A 20392-nucleotide genomic window follows, 5' to 3' on the forward strand; every position below is an offset into this window, starting at 1 on the left:
ATCTCTTTTGGGATGTGAACGAATTAGGAGGGAGTCCATATAAAGAATGTTTTTTATCTCTCTTTTATACTTAAACCATTGATGAAGTTTCCATCACTTGGAATTTGTTCTCATGTTTTCTTTTAAGATGAGACTTAATGTCATTTTCATTTTATTCACTCTTTTAGAACTAGTTCTTTTTAAAACTGTCCATTTTATATGCTCTTTGGGACGAAGACAATGACCCAGAACCTCTTAATTCTACTAGGAGTAGTCAACAGATTAGTTATATTATAATAATCTGAATAATTTAATGTATTTTATCACTTTCTATTGTATTTTATTATTGATATATTGAGGATAATAAGGCCAAGTTGAGTTAGTTTTTTTTTTTGTGTGTTTTTTTTTTTTTTTTTGCCACATATAAATGACTCTTGTATAGTCTAAATACAGTCTGATTTCCCTTCTGATGGAGATGAAGAAATAAGTATGCTTTTCCACACTCCAGGTGGTTAGGGGTGATGAAGTGTTCCTGAAGGCTTCAGTGGGAACAGCAACAGCAAAAAGCTTCTGGAATGAAGGAGGGCAAGACTCGACCGTTGTCAGGAAGAGAAAACACAAGAGTGCTACACAGAAAAGGAAGGCACCTATATGACACCTATACAGTTAGAACTTCAATCCACGTTAAAAAAAGGTAGTAGCAAGTGTGATTTGCCAATTCAACTAAAAACGAACATCCATCAAATTAGATTCTATAGAGAAAAAGAAGAGCTGAGACACACAAAATAATCACAAGGCAAAATCCAAAAATGTTGACAGTAGTAAAACCCATGACCTCAGGTGTCCATACATGGATTCCCAAAGGGCATGCAAACCAATCAGTAGAAGTCCTGACTAATGCAGTAGGGCATGACTGAGGCATTACAGCTATAATTGAGATTTTGTGGTATGAAACCCCAATTGGAATATGGCTCTGTGTCAGTATATTTTATTCAGACAGATGGGATAGACTTGGGATAGACTTGTAGATGAGGGAGTGGGAGTGGATGACATTGTAGATTTAACCCAAGGTAGTCTTACTGATTTGAGGAACTTCAAAAACCATTGAGGGAGAATCATGATGGGTGAAAATCACTGATAGGAGAAACAGAAATGATTTTTCATATTGGAATACACCATAGACCACCTGGATGGAAGTCTAAGAGAAATGTTTCAGGGCAAAAAGTTAGACCACATGGAATGAGAGTTGCTTGAGAATAAAATTTTGAACATAGTGAGGAGGAAGAGTAGGATTTATCTAAAGAAGCCAATGCTCAGCAACCAACTTCGATCGGAAAACAATATGCAGAAGATGGAAACAAAACTTCTGCTGAACTAAACAAGTTCAGATGCACTGAGGCTGGCAAAGGAAAATAAGGACAACAAAAAGACATTTGATCCAAGAAGGGATGGGATCTCACTTGGAAGATAAGAGTTGGGATAATTGGTAACAGGGAAAGAAGAGCTGTTCCATTGTTATCTTGTTTCCTGTTTTCTCTGCAAAAGAAAATGATGATTTACACTGGAAAGGGCAGAATAAAAATGACCAACAGAGATTTGATAGTCAATATCAGTCAGAAAATAAGAAGAGTACACCTGGCTGCCCTGAATGAAATCAGGTCACCTGGCCCAGATGAACAGCATCCTCGGGGCTTGTAGGAACTGACTGATGCGATGGCTGTTGAGCTTTTATCAGTGATATTTGAAAGATCTTTGAAAACAAGACTGGAGAAAGACAGATGTTCTAATTTTCAAAAAAGCAATGAGAATGAGAAGGGGGCAACTAGGTGGCGCAGTAGATAGAGCATCAGCCTTGAATTCAGGAGGATCCGAGTTCAAATCTGGGTCAGACACTTAACACTTCCTAGCTGTGTGACTCTGGGCAAGTCACTTAACCCCAGCCTCAGGAAAAATAAAATAAATTAAAAAAAAAAAAAGCAATGAAAATAGAGCCTTCAAACTCTAGGCTTGCTTTCATCCTGAAAAAATTCTAGAAGGGATCACTGAAAAGTTTAAAAGATTGCTAAATATTAGGAAGGTAAAGAATGATTGACAGAGTCATCTTGACTTCATCAATCACACATCATGCCACACTAAATCTCATTTGCTTTTTCAATAGGATTGCCAAACCATCAGAGGAAGAGAATGCTATGTATAGAGTTTACCTTTTTGTCAGGGACAGGTCTGAAACAGGCACTCTCTTCAAGTTTGACTCTGAGAGGAAATGTGGCACATAAAAGTCATCGAGCAGTAAGCAAAAGGAATCTAATTTAAATCTAACACAGTAAGGATGTATGCAACAAGGTTACAGTGACATTTGGCTTCCATTGTCACAGTCCCTTCATCTCTATATGGAAACATATCTCTTCAGCATGTCAGGGGACACGTATTTTAATGCCATTTTAGATAACCACCAAGTAGGAGGGACTATGTAGTAGAATATAATCATGTCCTTGGTTGGCCAAACACCAGGAAGAAAGGGCCAGTTAGTGCCCAGAGGCTGCTGTTGTCTTTAAGGGAAAAACCTCAGTGTTGTGTGAGAATGGGAGGTGTGGAAAGAGGAGACCCTGTACCTGTCACACATGACTCCTGCAGTGACCATTCTAAGGCTCTTCTAGAGGGCCTGCCAACGTTTAAATGCTTTGAGGGATTTTATTGGACAATCATCTTCATATAAACGAGTACTAAGGGGGAACAATCCTTCTCCTAAACCCTCAAAGAGTCACAAAACAGAAAATTAAAAAAAGTGGAGAACAGCTTTCCTCCCCATTAGCAAAGCTCAATCCTCAGACCTCTGTGGTGGGTATTACTGCACGCTGGCAGTTCATCTAGGTCTCTTCCTGCAAGATGCTGAGATGAGCCAGAGCAGCCTGAAGACTGCCAGGAATACGGCATAAAGGCTAACACCACTAACACAGACAGTTTCTCCTCCTGTCATAAAGTGGTAATGACAAACAGGATCGACACCAAAAACATCAGGGTCTACACCAAATTTGAGCACAGTCAACATTCATCATCCATCAGGATCGTCTGTGGTAAAGTGGCTAAAGCATCATAAGCCTTTTGTGTTCAACCCAAGTTACTACTGAGGGAGACCTCTCCCAATCTTGTTCCCCATTTAGCATCTGGATCACCCACCAAGACCTTCCCCCTCACTTAGAAAAACAATCAAGGGGATGATAGGAAATCTGGGTCCCCTTCAGAGATCCCTGCAGAGAGACGCCCCCCTTCTGTAGTACCTAAATGAGAACTCACCCCTTTCTGAGGTGAAGATTACCACATCATCAACTGGGAGATCTCTTTTCTTCCAAGTAAATGCACATATACTATGATGCTATCAACTTTTTTACTTCTGCCATGAAATAAGACAGCCACGTGCCTCCCAACGATACCACTTAGTCTGCTAAGCCCTCTTAAAGAAGAGTTGGCTAAATTATTTCAGAAGAAAGGAAGCCATCTAATTGAGGGACACCTCGGCTATTTTTTAGGATGGACAGTTTTCTGAAGGGGACGTGGACTTTGAGGCCAATGCAACTCTGACCTGGAAAAGGAATAAGCATCAACTGGAATTATATTCCGAAATAGTTCATTTTTATCAGTAAGTTTTCCTATAAACCAGATCCCAGAAACCACTGTACCAGATAGTCCTCCCTCCTAGCATGGTGTTGCTTTATCATAGACCTAGCCTCTAAGTGTCTAGATGTCTGACCTGCAAAGTCAGATGAATGATTATATACCTTTTAATTAAGACAGGCAAACCTTGCCCTAAAGTGGAAGAGTGCTATTTGCTAGATTAAATGCCCCTTGGGGGAACCTAGTTAGTGAACCTAGTTAGGCAAGAATAGATTCCTTATCTTTAATTGGGGGAATCTTATAGTCTCATGTCCCAGAATGTGGGATCACTGTGCCAGAGTCCACAGACACAATGGGTGACATCAGCAAATTTCCTCTAATAATCCTGACCCAAAGGAGACAGCCTTTGTCCTCTTCAAGCCCTAGAACACTTGATGAGACCCTCAACCACTGCTCAGGAGTCTTGTAGATGAAGAGCATTTTTATCTTTATTTTCTTCTCTGAGGCAATTGGGGTTAAGTGACTTGCCCAGGGTCACACAGCTAGGAAGTGTTAAGTGTCTGAGTCCAGATTTGAACTTGGGTCCTCCTGAATTCAGGGCTGGTGCTCTATCCACTGCGCCACCTAGCTGCCCCTTTGAAGAGTATTTTTTAAATCCTCTCATACTGTGTGGAGCTCAGTCCTCTAGAAGAATTTTCTAGGAGCTCCATTTCCTATCATATACTGGAGGGATTTGCCATTTTCTTGTCCAGCTCATTTTACAGATGAGGAAACTGAGACAAGCAGGATGAAGTGACTAATTACAACTAGTGTCTGAGACCAGATTTGAACTCAGGAAGGTGTCTTTCTGACTCCAGAGCCTGCACAATATCCACTGGGCCACCTCGCTGACCTAATGTTAATTGGTGTTAACTTCATGGGATAGGGTTCTTTTTGATTCCCCCATCATAATGCGTAGAGCTTCCCGAAATGGCCCAGATAGATCTTCCCAAGGGCCTATCTTCCTTCCTCTATATAGTCTGCCCTCTGTAGCCTTGCTTAAATGATCCAGATGTGGGGCAGGGGCTTTAGAGGATGTCTTAAGCTTGCCTGGAGCTCAAGCCCCACGTGTTCTAGTCGCTTCCTTAACTCAGTGTTTTAGTAACCATATCAGAAGCTCCCACTTGGTGAGAATGCCATTGCTTTCCTGGGACTCCTCCATTTATTCCCAGAATGTGTCTTTATACTGACAGTAGTATCTGCCCATGTCCCAATTGTCTTAGCCTCCTGCTTAGATTTCACCAGTTGATTGTCCCATACCCTTTACAACTAAAGTCTAAGGCTATTCTGTCTGATGAACTACACCCTAATGGGGCTTAACTCAGAAGGAGGGATCTGGTTGACTTACAAGACAGACTGGGCCTAGGATTAGGAAGGCTATGTTGGGGATCAAGTTTTTGAGAGTGATGGATATAATGAAGGATATAACTAATTTAGCAAACCCATTTCCTTTAAGAACTTCTCTCCATTTTTTGCAGATTCCCACTGGGGAGCCAGCTACAATGGAAATTCATCTTTATGGGTTAGGAACATTATGATCTTTAGTATATTCAGAACCTTGTGGATTTTTTTTTCAAGATGGGGAAATTGGGTCAGTGGGTGAAAGAGTATATAGAAAGAGGACAGGATAGTTTTTGTTGGATAAGAAAAGCATCAAAGCATCTTTCTCTGGAAGAAAAAAAGTAAGCTTTGAAAATGATGTTGACTATTGTTGGTGGAACTGTAAATGGATCCAACAATTCGGGAGAGCTATGGAACTATGCCCAAAAAGTTATCAAACTGCGCATACCCTTTGATCCAGCAGTGCTACTACTGGGCTTATATCCCAAAGAAATACTAAAGAGCGGAAAGGGACCTGTATGCGCCAAAATGTTTGTGGCAGCCCTTTTTGTAGTGGCTAGAAACTGGAAATTGAATGGATGCCTATCAGTTGGAGAATGGTTGGGTAAATTATGGTATATGAAGGTTATGGAATATTATTGCTCTGTAAAAAATGACCAGCAGGAGGAATACAGAGAGGCTTGGAGAGACTTACATCAACTGATGCTGAGTGAAATGAGCAGAACCAGAAGATCATTTTACATGACAACAAGACTATATGATGATCAATTCTGATGGACGTGGTTCTTCAACAATGAGAAGATTCAGACCAGTTCCAATTGTTCAGTATGAAGAGAGCCATCCACATCCAGAGAGATGCCTGTGGGAACTGAGTGTGGACCACAAAATAGTATTTTCACGCTTTCTGTTGATGTTTGTTAGCATCCTTGTTTTCCTTATCAGATTTTTTTTCTTTCTAGATCCGATTTTTCTTGTGCAGCAAGACAACTGTATAAATATGTATGCATATATTGGATTTGACATAAATTTTAACATATTTAACATGTATTGAACTACCTAACAGCTAGGGGAAGGGGGGATAATTTGGAATAGAAAGTTTTGCAAAAGTCAGTGTTGAAAAATTATCCTTGCATATGTTTTGTAAATAAAAAGCTTTAATAAGAAAGAAAATAATGTTGACTAATCAGATTTAGAAAGATGAATTTTTTTTTTTTTTAGCAAGTGCTTTATTTCTACTGTTACCTTAGACTGAGGTAGTAAAGATGTGAAAAAGGAAATAGCAAAATCTGATGGCTGTCAATTGCAGAACCAGCTGTTTATAATACCTTTCTAGGTGGCTTAAATAACATTGTTATCTTCTGCTCTGTGTAAAACTGCAGTGGATGTTGTTTGCCTCATAGAATGCTTCTCTGGTGGAGAGGAGAGAGTGTGACTGGAAGAGAGGCAGATTTGTGTTTTGATTCAGCATTTGAAAGATTCCAACATACCACGATCATAGACGAGGCCTGTGATGTTGCCACTGAGGACTTAGCCTGTCAATGGTAAGAATTCTTGGTTTCAAAGATATCTTGTGTGCCTTTCTGACCCTTAATAAAATGGTTCTCAGGGGAAAGCAGCTTCCTCTGGCACGGTATATTGTTAAATAAGGGATCATAGCTCAGGGCCGTGCTGGTATTGTTGTGCTAAGATACAAGATGTTTTACCATCTTTCCTCCTGACCACTCCATGTGCTGAGACAGTGTTAGTTTATCAAGCTTTTTTCTCAAATGTCCCTCAAAAGCAGAGACATTTGTCATAGAGCTTCTTTTTAAAAGGATAAAAAACAAAATAGTTTACTTGTGCCTGTGCTGCAAGTCTTTACTTTTCCCCTATCTGCTTATTACTTTTAAAATAAAACCAATAGAGATATTGCATGGTTTTTTAAATTGCAATTTAGAGTTGTTGAGCTTCTACTATTGGCAAGGTTCTCAGGTGCATCCAACAGAAATGCTCTGGTGTGAGGGTACAATTTTAATCCATTGCATATTTTTCTGTTTTATGTACTGGTACAGCTTCCTTTAGTGAATAAATCTCAGTTCCTTGTTTCATCCTCTTAGGAAAGTCCAATGGACGTGATTCCTAGTCTGTGGTGCACGAGTGATGTTGGCAGAGAAAAATTATGGAATTGTTGCTGAGCTTGAGGAAGGGTTAGACTTTTTATTACAGGGGCTTCCAGCCCCCACAGAGGAAGGGACATCTTGTTTATTGATGAGTCACTTGTTCGGTAAACAAATATTTCTCATCTTTATGATCATTATGAGATAGAGGATTTTAAATTGTTTACCCTTTTTATATTTTAGTTTCCCTAATGTGTTAAAGTGCCGCCTAAAAGATGACTTTATTTATAGTCACTAATCCTTAACAGATTTATATATGATACATGCACATACAGATATCACATATACATCCACATACACATGTGTGTGTTATATTCAGTCATTTGTTTATTATAGCAAAGAATTGATGCCTTATAGCTGCCTTGTGTTAGGCGTGGCTTCCATTTTGTTAAACATATTTACTATGTGACAAATGCAAAGAAGAGTTTGGTGCTGTTTGAAGGTGAGGGTGGTTTCTGAGGTCGAGGAAGCTCAAGGAAAGATTTATGAAAAAGGTTTGATCTTTGAGTATTAAAGGAAGGGAAAGATTTTGATGAGGGACATCTCTTCAATTTAAAATTCTTTGCCACCACAAAAAGCTGCTAGAAATATTTTTTGTACATATAGGTCCTTTTGCTTTTTGAGTTTAAAATATTTTTTAGGATATAGACCTAGTAATAATATTGCTGGGTCAAAGGGTATGCATGGTTTTATGGTCTTTGGGGCATAATTCCAAATTGCCCTACAGAATGGTTGAATCAGTTCACAATTATACCAAGAGTGCATTAATGTCTCATCTTTTTCCACATTCCTTTCATTATTTGTCATTTTCCTTTTCTGTTCTATTAGTCAGTCTAGTAGGTATAAAATAGTACCTCAGAATTGTTTCCATTTACATTTCTCCAATTAATAGTAAATAAGAATTTTTTTCATGTGGCTGTACATAGTTTTGATTATCAATTGGGGACTTACTCTTATTTTTATAAATTTTATAAATTTGACTCTGTTCTCTATAACAGCTACTCGCTTCAGAATTTTTTCAGTTAATATTGATAACTGTATTTCCCTCTATCCTATTCCTCCTTGTTTATTCTATTTTCTTTTTCCTTTCATCCTATTACCCCTCAAAAGTGTTTTGTTTCTATTCCCTCCTCTAATCTGCCTTCCTTTCTTTTTTTTTGGGGGGGGTTGGCTTTTTGCTGAGGCAGTGGGGTTAAGTGACTTGCCCAGAGTCACACATCTAATAAGTGTCAAGACCAGATTTGAACTCAGGTCCTCCTGACTACGGGGTTGGTGCTCTATCCACTGCGCCACCTAGCTGCCCCTCTGCCTTCCTTTCTATTACCCCTCCACCTCTCCCCCCCTTATCTTAGCTCTTCCCCTCTTACTATCCTGTATAGGGTAAGATGGATTTCTTTACCCAAGTGAGCCAGCTCTAATGAAAGTAAAGTGCACTCACTCCCCGTACCTCCTCTCCCATTTTATTTCTTCCACTGTAAATGCTTTTTTTGTGTGCCTCTTATGTGAGATAATTTATCCCATTGTACCTCTCCCTTTTCCTTACTTTTAGTACTTCCTCCTTCACTGCTTTATTTTTTTTAGATATCTTTCTTTCATATTTAGCTCAATCTGTGATCTCTGTCAACACACACACACATATAAAATGCATAATATATGTTCCTTCTAACTGCCCTAATAACAAAGTTCTTATAAGTATCATCTTCCCATGTAGTAATATAATCAATTTAACCTTATTAAGTACTTTATGAATTCACTTTTCTGTTTACTTTTTTATGTTTCTTGAGTCAAATTTTTTATTCAAGTCTAGTCCTTTCATCAAAAATACTTGAAAAGTCTCCCTTTTTTTGAATTTCATTCTTCCCCTGAAAGATTACACTCCGTTTTTTTGGTTAGGTAAATCTTAATTGTAGGGATAGAAGTTCTAAAGAGAGGCTGAAAGAAGAAGTGTGGATTGGAAGCTATATGCTTTACAGTAATAACTAAAGCCAAAGAAAGTATGTGGGATGATTGAACTGAGCAAGAGTACAGAGAGATACAACAGAATTTATGGGGTTATATATATTTAAAGGGAATGGAAGAAGGGGAAGCTGAAAAGTAGGAAGAGAGTCATGAGAGTGCAGTGTACTCAAAAGCAGTAAACAAGTGATTAATTTTAAAGAAGAATGTGGTTAACAGTCAGATGCAACAAGAGATTACAGAGAAAACAAGAACTAAAAAACCATTGAATTGAGTAATGGTCATTAGTAACCTTGGAAAGAGCAGCTGCAATAAAAGTACTAAATCTAATAAGAGATGGCCAAGTATCCAGGAATATTTAAAATATCTAGATAAAAGTCGAGAATTCTGTCCTCATAATGTGATATTTTCCCCCATTTAAAAAATGTTTTTATTGATATTTTTTGTTTCTTATATCACTAGCAGTGAACTGTAGATTCAAAGAGAGAGAGTAGATCTCTTTTTACCATTAAATTGAAGCCAAATGTCTTCATAGTTATCCCACATATCCTTCCTCCTTTCATTTCCAGAAAGTCATCTCATATAACAAGTACTTTTAAGGAGCAAAAAATAAAATTAACACAACTGATCAATATGTTGAAAAAGTCTAAAAACATGTACAATCTGTAACACCTGTGGATTTCCATGCCCATGAGAAGGGGGACAGAGAGTGTCTCCCCATATTTCTTTGTTGAAGTTTTTTGATTTTTGTAATTGCATTACACTGACTTTTAAATTTTTTTTTGTCATATTCTTTCCATTTCCATTGTAGTTTCTGTGTATAATGTTTTCTTGGCCCTGCTTATTATACCTGTGTCACTTCATATAAATCTTTCCATGTTTCTCTGTATTGAACACACATATTCTTACAGTTTAGTAATATACTCCACTGCATTTATTAACACAATTTGTTTACCATTCCCTAGTTGATGCACATCTACTTTATTTTCTATTTTTAGCTATCACAAAAAGTGTTGCTTTAAAGATTTTGGAGAACATGGAGACTTTTTTCTTATCAATAGCTTCTTTGGGTTTTAAGCCCATTAGAGTTTCTGCATCAAAGGATATGGACAATCACTTTAATAAGCCTAATTCCAAGTTGCTTTCCAAAATGGTTGTCTCATTTCACAGTTCCACCAACAATGTATGTGTGTCTATATCTTCTACAATCCCTCCAATATTGACTATTGCTATTGTTTTTTGGCATTTTTTGCCAACTTGTGCAGTGTGAGGTAAAACTGAGAGTTCGCATTTTTGCATATTATTAATGATTTGGAACATTTTTCATATGTTCATGAATACTTTGCAGGTGTTTCTAGGATTGGTTATTCATATTGTTTGATCATTTATCTATTGGAAATGGCTAATGATCTTACATCTTTATTATTAATAATTGTTAGATGTTTGTCAGTAGTATGCTTATTAACATTTTTTGATGATTATTTCTATTATCTTAGATACCAGAGAAACATCAAAGAAATTTGATTCAAAGATTTTTTTTCCCCATTTGATTACTTCTCTTCCTATTGTAGATGTATGTATTTTGTCTATGGAGAAGCTTTTCAGTTTCACATAATCTGTCTATTTTACCTTTTGTAATTGTCTATCTCTTATTTTGTTTGATTTTTAGATAGATGCTTTTTTGGATACTTTAAAAAAAAGGTTCCTCTATGTTTACACGTTGTAGAGTTTTAAGCCTAAAATAGTGTTGAACTTTATCAAAAGATTTTTCAGCTTTTAAAAGAATCATGTGGTTTTGATAAATTATGTTGTTTTCCTAATGTTGAACCATCTTTCAATCCTACTTCACAATTAATGAGTTCAAAATTTAATCTGTTTGATAGGATTTTATTTAAAATTTGAGTCAATGTTCATTAATGTCACTGGCCTATAGTTTTCTTTCTGTGTTGTGTCTTTTTCTGGTTTAGGTATTATGGCTTTATTTGTAAAAAAAAAAAAAAAAAAAAAAAAAAAAAAAAAAAAAAAAAAAAAAAAATTGAAAAGGACTATATTTGTCTCATTTCAAATCTCCCCTATATGGTTCTTCTAGTAGTTTGGGTATTTTATATTTTTGAAATTATTCCTCTAAAAGTTTTCTGTATAACTGTACATAATATGTTCTGATTATTCTATTTATTTCTTCCAGTTCTGTTGTGATTTCACCTTACATGTTTGCTATTTATTGATTTGATTTCTTGCTTTCTTCTTTTAAAAATCAGATCAGCTAAGGATTTATCAATTTTATTAGTTTTTTCAAAGCACTAGATTTAATTTTATTTATCATTTCTATGACTTGTTTTATTTCAAATGTATTTATTCTCCCCTAATATATAATATCTCCTCTTTTGTGCTCATAAAATGAGTTTCAGTTCCTTTTTTAGGGAAGGGTTGTTAACACCATGGAGAAAGAGGGTAAATGTTTTTTTTCCTACATAAACAATGGTTTTAAAAACATTTTTTATTCTTGACAGGGTCACAATGCCTAATTCAGGAAGATTTTTTTTTTTAATCCAGAGGTCCACTAATTTTAAAAAATTCCTACTTATCTTAGTGATTTTAGGTCATTTTCTAAAATGGAATTTAGGTCTGTTTTCTAAATTTGGTTATCTACTATTTGCAGAGCACACAGTTGGTCCTTAATGTCCATTTAGTGAATTGAGGGGTACAGTTAGCATTATTGATTGATTTTATTTAATTGAAGAGTACTATTGTTAGCATAAGTGAGGTGACATCGTGGATTAAAATAGGTTTTTGTGGACCGATCTGTGAATAGAACCTCTGGCTAACAGCACCACCTTTGTGGGAACAGCAGGTCAAAACTCCAAATAATGGGATTCACTGCTAAGTTGAGGCCTACATATAAAATGAAATTTTTTTTTTTTTTTTTTTTTAAAGTCACTTTTTTCCAAAGAAGCACTGGAGCTGGAGGCAATAAAAACTAAATGCTTTCTGGGCTTCGTAGTTTAGAGGGTCTGGTTTTTGGTGGTTTTGGTGATGGTTAAATATTTAACAAAAAGAACCATTCTAGGAACGTCTGTCTTTTTGAAGCAAGCAGCAGGAGAAAATTAAATACTTGCAAGTTTTTCTCCAGGGCACTGAAGTGGAAACCATGGAAAAACACAAACAGGAAGGATCAGCAGTACTGGCTAGAACCAAGTCACCCCTCTCCTCCCTCTCCCCCCATGCCTGATCCAGCCCCAGGAACTGGGGATATTTAGACTGTGGTACTAGAGCATCCAGAGAATTGTTTTCTGTGGGGGAGGCTTCCTGAGCTTCAGATGGATGGGGCAGGAGGCCTGAGCACAAAGTGCCCTACTTGATTGTTTCTATGGCAAACCTTGAGTACAGATGTGACCCAAGCATGAGTCTGGGAAATGGGCCAGAGGAGAGACCGTCTGGCTCTGTTTGAGCAGCTAGGTAAATATCCCCGTGCTGAGTTCTTCCCGACAAGTGCTCTCATTGGCACCTGGCAGGGCTTCCTCTGAGGGAGCATTGAGAGGGATGCTATGCATTCGTTTGAATTTCTATAATGTTCTTTAAATTGTGGGTTGCAGGGATGGATCCCATAAGAAAATTGAATAGTAGCATTAGAAAGCAAATGTCATTTTTAAAAATATATCTGATGCGGATTTCACTTGTCTTGTTTAGAGCACTGTTTCCAAATCCCAGCTCTGTCCTTACTGCTCATATGATTTGGGACAAGTCCTTTATTTTGGCCTCAAATTTCTTCAGCTACATAATGAGGGGGTCAAAGCCCTAACATTATTTTTTCATAGGAGCTGACATAATGTATTATGTATAGTTGTTTAACACAGTCTGCATACATACCATTGTGTAACATACTACACTAGTTTGCTTTTAAATACCACTTGTATGCCCCCCCAGTGTGTAATTAAAGTTTAAAATTGCACAAGGACATCATAAAGGTTCTGTAATTATTATCTATATTTGTATATTATGTTTTTGTAGCTATGTAATTATTTGTGAGCAAAAGCTCAGGATCGTCACTGGAAACTAATGATTTTATGTCATTAGTTGAGCAAAATTTGACTCCAAATAGCCTAGAGGAAGCTAAGCCCATGCTTAGTAAATGAAGGTGGGATGTCCTTTAGTAAAAAAATATCATTTCTAAAGTTTATGATTTTGCTTTTTCAAAACCTTCTTTGATTTTGGTTTCACCTCCGTTTTTATGACTGTGGCTGATGTCTCTGCTAATTTGGAATAGTTCCACTGCAAACGATTTCACAATCCGTGAGTGTAATCATTTACTCCTGGGTGAATGCCAGATCCCAATTAAATGATTGTGGTTTTGCCCTCCCCCACCTTCTGTTGCCCCAAACTTGGTGAAGACGAGGTGGGAGGTGGTTGAAATCAGTCACAAAGCCAGCTCCGGTTAATTGTTTGTTAAATAATGTATGATGCTACTTCTGAGTGAAGCAGGTAGTGTAGTGCTAACCACCGGCCTGAGGCAGAGTTATGTCCCCTACAGCTCTGTGATCTAGCTCCTAGTAATGACATGTCTACATATCGATGCTTATAAGCTACTCCAAAAGCTGGGAAGAAAGCATTAAAACTTTTGGGACATTGTGCATATGCACACTTCTAGTATGTATGTATGTATGTATATAATTTGAAATAATAAAAGCACTATACAAAAGTAGATAGGAGTGAGATTATCTTTTCTAATCAGTGTCACCATCAAGCTGGTGAGGGAAATGACAATGAGAGAGTCTTGGAGATTAACTCCTGATTTTGGTATTGATACAGAACGATTTCCTCTTCCCCTTTATGCAAAAGCTGGTATATGAAAATTCAGATTTACAGGAAAGATAAATGAGATCAAATTACACAAAGGGTTGACAAAGAAAATTTTAAAATAAACTTCCTTAATATGTTTAAAAATTATTTCCAATTCATACAACTTGGGAAAGAAAACATTTATTTTATAAAGCAAGCTCCAGAAAGAGGGCAAATAGTATGTAACTCAGAGCCATCAGTGTCAACTACATGACCCACTGTGCTAGGGGGAAGGGGAGGGAACCAGATTACAATATAATTGGGAAACATTTAACAAAATAAATACAATAAAACCCAGATAACATGGAATACATTTTAAAACTAAATGTGTGGTCAGCAAGGGTCCTCACTTATGGACTAGTGGCCTCTATTTCTATTTAACACCACTGCTGTGGCCCCTCACCTTTGCAGGGTGATTAAGAGACTGAGCAGTTTAGCTCAGCTCCTCAGAAATGGGCAAGATGAATCCATCGTGAATCAAAGGAAGAAGGAAGGGATTGGATGCGCACTTTAGTTCCCTTTTGAACCCATTACCAAAATGGTCCCATTTATCATAGTGAGGTTAAGGACGAAATGGGGAGAAAGAACTTGTGTGTTCCTTCTCCAGACGCTTGGGCTTCGCCAGACTTGGGAAGCCCAACTTTGTCTTTGTTTAATTCATTTCCTTGGTCCTCAAGGCCACTAAACAATTCGAGGAGAAGGTAATTCGTTTATACAGCATTCACTACTTGTGCTTTTTACAAATATTCTCTCCTACAATCCTCACACTAGCCCTAGGAGGGAAGGGGCTCTTTTTAGTCTCCTTTTACAGAGGAGGAAACTGAAGCAAACAGAGCTTAAGTAACTGGGTCACATTTGAACTCGGGTCTTCCTCACTGTGCCATGTGCTGCCTGTGCAGAAAGGACCAAAAACAGTTCACTGCAGCACTTACTGGGGGTATTACTGACTCAGATTTGATTAATTTGAGGAATCTGCTGCTACCATTATGATTTTCCCCTCCACAGAGCTTATGATTGGATTCCTGGACCAGTCTTTTGTCAAGAATTAAAAAAAAAACATAAAGCAGATTTTGGGAACTTAGGAAAATGAGTTGACATTTTTCAGGGGGTCAAGTATAAAGTTTCTGAATCCGTAACCATGGCAGCCATTTTAAAATCTCATTTAGCTGGTCTGGTGCCAGATTCCTGCTGATTGTCTAATAGTATTTTGCTTCTATGGCGTGATCCAGCAGAGCTAATGGGACACAAGCTATAAACAATAATGGGAAGTCTGTAAAGCTCTCTCCCTTCCCAGCACCAGCTTTGTGCAGTTTATGTTGATGGCCGGTGAAGGACACCCTGGGCACCCAAGGGTTTGGGGTTTCAGACCTGGCAGGCTGCTTAGAGTTTCTCTGGACGTGAAGCATTTTCTGGGATGTCCAAGCTTCCCAAAAGCCAGATAATGGTCCCATCATGCTCACCAGGGGGACTGGGGTTGGGTTCTGATGGACTGAAACCAGGAGCAGCTTTAACAAATAATTGTGGGACAGCCTTGAGAATTACGAATAGTATTACTACTTGAATAAAGTCAGGAATCATGTATTATAGTTCCAACCTCACCAAAATGTGGTAAAAACTTTGGGACTTCACTCTGGGTCAGTTCTCTTCTCCCTAAAGAAGGCATCACTTTAACCTGCTCTTCCTTCTTTAAGTGGACAAGTCACTATATACTCTGCTTCAGTTGTTTCCTCCATAAAAAGGAATAATGATATATTTTTACCTCAAAGAGCTACTGCAAGGTTCAAATGAAATATGTATAAAATTTTCCCTTTGCAAATTTTAGCGTGTTTGTGTCTGTTTGTGGCATCTTGGAATGTTCAGGAAAAGCTTGTCAAGCAAAATGCTTTCATATTCCTTTACAAAGTTAGTCTTAGGATGCAGATTAAGAAGGAAATCAGATGGCTGTAGTTGGAAGAGACCTTCCAGACCATCTAGTTCAAAATTCTTGCTTTATATATGAAAAAACTTGAGGACCAAGAAGTTAGGACTTGCCAAGGGATCCAGAGCTAGTCCCGGGTGTTGAGGATTGAAAGGACTAACTTTCTCTGGGAGGATGGACCATCTCTGTCACGACTTTGCTTCAGCTATTCTCAGATCCAGGTTTAGGTGGCTCCACTCTTGGGCCCAGCCTTAGCAGCAGAAAAATATACCTTTGTCGTCATTTCCTCGATGCTTATTCCAGGTGGCAAAAACTTGCCTACCACACGAGGAATCACTTCAGACTCCAAAGTTGCCATGAGAAGGTTTCCCTCCGAGCCAGAGGCCTCCGCGGTCCCGGAGGGGAGGTGGGCTCCGTATTCTCAGAGTTTTCTGGCCGCCCTGTCTGGGATGAGCTTTTCCTCGGGGAGCATGTCTGGGATCATGTCTGCACTTTTCTCTGCTTTCAGAACCAGCCACGGACACTGGTCTCTGACCCGCCGCAGACCCGACTGGCTCACGTTGCGACAGAAATCCACGTGAAGGGTCCTCAGAGAGCGCCCGTGGGTGGCTACGGCGGCCAGCGTCTGGTTGGTGATCCGAACACAGTTTTCCAGTTTGAGGGTGTGGAGGTTGGGGCAACTCTGAAGCAATAATGCGATACACTCATCAGTGACATGGCCACAGCCAGAGAGAGTCAAGGACAGGAGATTAGGACACCTGAAAGACAGAGTAAAGGGAAGAGTAAAAACAAGCCCACGTAGACTCTCTTCTGGGCATCAGCTATCCGAAGGTTTTCCAAACTGAAGCTGCTTGTGGTGGAGGATGTTCCCTCCAACGTCGGGAAAGAGTTATTAAAGCCGCGGACAGAGCCCATCCCTCCTTACCTGAGATTTTCTTTCATTTTGTTGACTGGCACCTGAAAGCCAAGAAAAATAATTTATGTTGCTTCAAAAACGGTTTCCTCTAAACAATGGGAATTAATTTCTTACTGAGATTTATCAATTAGCTGTTCTCATGATGTGTGTAGGGTTAGGGTTATAAAGAGAAAGTTATTCATTCTCCCCCTGTCTTAGCCCTTTTCTGTCCCCTCAAATCTCTGTGGGGGAAAAAAAGTCACAGAATAGTATCACTCCCCAGCTTGGCTAACCAGGTTTTTCAGGTTGGAGAAAGAATGGAAGGCACTTCCTTCCAGAGAATTCCTCCTGCAGACAGCATTGTATCTGACAGCTCCTGCTGAGCTTTCTCCTGGGGTGAAAAACCATGCAGCTTGATCCATTTGCCATTTCTAGATAAAATGGATTCAGCTTTGTTCTTTCATATTAAGAATGCACAAATTGCAGATACACCCCCTGCCTCAATCCAAAGTATTTCCTTTAAAAAAAAAAAAAAAGAGGTAAAGTTTGTTGGATTGTTCATTGCTATGCTCTCATAAATTGCCCATCTGATAAATACTTCTTCAGTTGAAAACACTGACTTCGGATGAATTCAAGACTAGCTCTGCTTCTCCTTTTCCCTTTCTAGATTGATTTAATGTTTTCTAGGAGAAAGGCATGGGAGCTGACATTTTGTCATCCTGTAACTTAGCTAGGGAAAATTGTATTTAACTTTGACACAATAAAAAGCCAGTTGAATTTTCCTTTGCAGTTAGCAGTCAGGTTAAGTTTTTATTTATTTATTTTTTTAATGGTTAAAGGGTTTTGTTTTGCCTTTGGATAGGGAAAATGGGACAAAAGATAAATTCATGATTGCTTAAATGAAGTAGATAATTTGGTTGATCTATAGGTTTTTGGAGGCTTGCACTTGCATAAAAAACTTTACTAACTTATGTGTCCTTTAGTCTCAAGATCAATAAAGATGAACACTGAATTCTACTTCCTCAGGTTCATTTTTCATATCCTCTATAGACCAAATTTTAAGGGGAGAATTAGCTGGTTGGTTGGTTATATATACTGTTTGTCAAAGTATTTTTCCATATAGGAAATAATGTGTCCCTAGTGACTAAAATCAACCCAGACTTCTTGTAAGGCATTTTTTCTTTTATGCTAGTTTCCTCCCATCAGGATCTCTGGATGCCAGACTGGGCTAACTTGATTGACGATGACATCTGAGGGTCATGGTTCTCTGGAACATAAGTCCAGTGGTAACAAAACAGGCCTGCCCATCTTAATGGTGCAGTTGATTTCTCAAGTCTATGTTCTCCACAAAGCTGTTCTTCCCTATTACTCTGAGTTATTCATGTTGTGTCTCTGCCTCCTTAGTATTCCGATTTCTCCCTTGAAGTATTGAAATGTTGGTCATTACTTTTTACTCAGTGGTAGCTGAGGGTTTTTTTGGGGAACAGTCCCCTGTCTTGGAAAGTGAAAATCTGATACTTCTAAGTATGGAAAAACATTTGTTCACAATTTATGACAGCTGTGACCCAGGCCTGCCCGGCATGGTTGAGATTGCTCTCTTGGTTAAAGCCTACCCAGCCATATGCTTTTCCTAAATTAAATGGAAATTGCAATGCAAGATTATTTTTTTCATTAATTTTAAATAAAACAATACAAAAGTACCTCAACCAATCTTTCTACGTCAATTGAGAGCTTCCCTGTGGTGGTGGACCTCTACAGAGCTCTGTTCGCTCTTGGAAATTTGTTGCCAAAGATTTGGGATTGGAGTTACAAACAAGGCAGCTGTTGATCAATCACACTCCACCTACCTGTGGCAAACTTTGACTAAAAAGTCAGTGGCGAGGTGCTCGTGAGTGCTGCAAACACCTTTCTGCAAGGCGTTTTTCATCCAGTCTTCAACGTTGCATACCTTTACTTGGCTCGAATGCCAGCAAATCGACAAGCACCTTAAAGCAGGGCTCAAGAGGAAGTTATCCTTTTTCAGTTCCATGAGAGAATTAAAATGCAGCAGCGGCCAGAGCAAAGGATCAAGAAACACATCCCATAATTGAGAGCAAGTCTTTGCTAAATTCTTCCTGCTGTCCTTGTCCAGGAAGGAAAATAAATGTAAAAGACACTCCCGGTTAAGCTGAGTTATGTGCATGGTGGGAACAAAAGCACTTTGTTAGGAAAGAGAGAAGCAACAGCTTTGCTGTGGGCGCCTGCTACACTGAGATGTCTGGGGCGGGCCTGACCTACCTCCTCCTGGGCCAGGGCTGGTGGACATATATGGTTGAGGAATGGTGTTTATTTTTGGCCAACTGGTGTTGAAGGTTTGTGTGTGTGCTTAAAAAAAAAAAACAGCAAAAAAACCCAGACATATATGGGCGACCTGTGAAGGCAGTTTGCATTTTAAAAGCCTAGCAGATCTGCCGATCAATCAAGTGAAATGTTTTTTTTTTTTTTTCCTTAAATAGGATTTATTTTCCTTTTAATCAACAACTGTGTATCAGGGACCATTGGCCTCTAAGTGAGCAACTTTCAAATAAGCTCTGACCAGCTCTGAAGTGGACAAGATTGTGAGGTTGGGAATATTGAGTACTGTTTAAATATAAAATTTCATTTACATCCTTAAAAGGAAAAGACTTGTCCTATGCAAAGCAGAGTAGCTTATGACTATTTTTAGAATTGTGTTCCCCCAGTCTGTTAAAAGAACCAGTGATTCTTGCCCGTCTCTTCCCCTCTGTCTTTGCTTTCCACTAGGAGATGATTGATAGTTTCCAGGTCAATTCTGAACTGCTCCTACTACATCCCACCATGTTACACACATTGTCTTTGGTTTGTAGAGCAAGGTTTATTTTTAGTCCAATTGATTAAACTATCAGAAAGAGTGGCTTGTCTCTTAAAGAGAGCCTGGGGTACATTATTCTAAACCTAATTATTTTCAAAACATATACTGTATTGGCTTAGGAATATATTTTTTCTCTAGTTTGTATAAATAATAATAATAATACTTGGGAGATTATGGTATAATGTACCAAGTCACACACCATCTCCCAAGTACTATATCCAACATAGGATTTTTTTGGGCAGCCTTTGTTCAGTGAACAAATGTTCAACTGAACTTTATCATTTCACTCTTGATTTGACATGAATAAGTGACAGATGAGTTCTACTTTGGACACTGATACTGCTGGATTTGAGGACAGGAGCTATATTCAAATCTTTAAGAAAGTAACTCATGCTATTACACATCCATTATGTTTTATAGACACATTCACTTCCCTTGCCACCCTGGCCCCATGTACTTTGTACATTTTAAAAATGTTACCTCAGGGTCCACTGTAGCCTTTCTGTCTGGTCCAGTTCAGGGGGAAAGGGGTTGAGTAAAGAAAGGTTTTAATGAAAGCCCCTGGGAGACTGGGCCTTCAAGAGCATGTTACAAAACATCATTCCCCAAGGAAGGAGTTAATGACTAGATACCAAGTTTCAGATAAGCCGAATTTTGGTATCAGTATATATATTTTTAGTTTCAGTCTAATCAGATCTTTTCTTCTTGGAAAGTAGGCTATGAGGCCACCGGCTTTTAGTGAGCTTTCTTTGAAAGCTCCCCCCTCCCAACTCCTTTCTAAACCAATGCCT

General features: G+C 38.5%; 2 protein-coding genes and 1 long non-coding RNA gene across 3 annotated transcripts in view; 1 reads left to right on the top strand and 2 right to left on the bottom strand.

Moving 5' to 3' along the window:
- USP3 (ubiquitin specific peptidase 3) overlaps positions 1–20392 on the bottom strand; it is a 131572-nt gene that overhangs the window by 1347 nt on the left and 109833 nt on the right. The gene's annotated exons all lie outside the window — the stretch shown is intronic.
- Positions 414–18438, top strand: LOC141558134 (uncharacterized). Its single transcript, XR_012486974.1, has 2 exons — positions 414–6512; positions 16346–18438. It is a non-coding gene; the product is annotated as an uncharacterized LOC141558134 (long non-coding RNA).
- Positions 14045–18982, bottom strand: FBXL22 (F-box and leucine rich repeat protein 22). Its single transcript, XM_074294880.1, has 2 exons — positions 18580–18982; positions 14045–16595 (listed from the first exon to the last, which is right to left on the bottom strand). The coding sequence occupies exons 1-2, from the start codon at positions 18912–18914 to the stop codon at positions 16259–16261; spliced, it is 672 nt and encodes a 223-aa protein (XP_074150981.1). The 5' UTR covers positions 18915–18982; the 3' UTR covers positions 14045–16258.

The sequence above is a fragment of the Sminthopsis crassicaudata genome, chromosome 2 (genome assembly GCF_048593235.1).
Source record: "Sminthopsis crassicaudata isolate SCR6 chromosome 2, ASM4859323v1, whole genome shotgun sequence".
Lineage (NCBI taxonomy): Eukaryota > Metazoa > Chordata > Mammalia > Dasyuromorphia > Dasyuridae > Sminthopsis > Sminthopsis crassicaudata.

What these genes read in the sequence shown, in the direction of transcription:
- FBXL22 (XM_074294880.1), bottom strand. Translation starts at nt 18,914, where the DNA reads ATGCACATAACTCAGCTTAACCGGGAGTGTCTTTTACATTTATTTTCC. An exon ending in TTAGTCAAAGTTTGCCACAG is followed by an intron (nt 16,596 to 18,579) that starts GTAGGTGGAGTG and finishes TCTGTCTTTCAG; the next exon opens with GTGTCCTAATCTCCTGTCCT.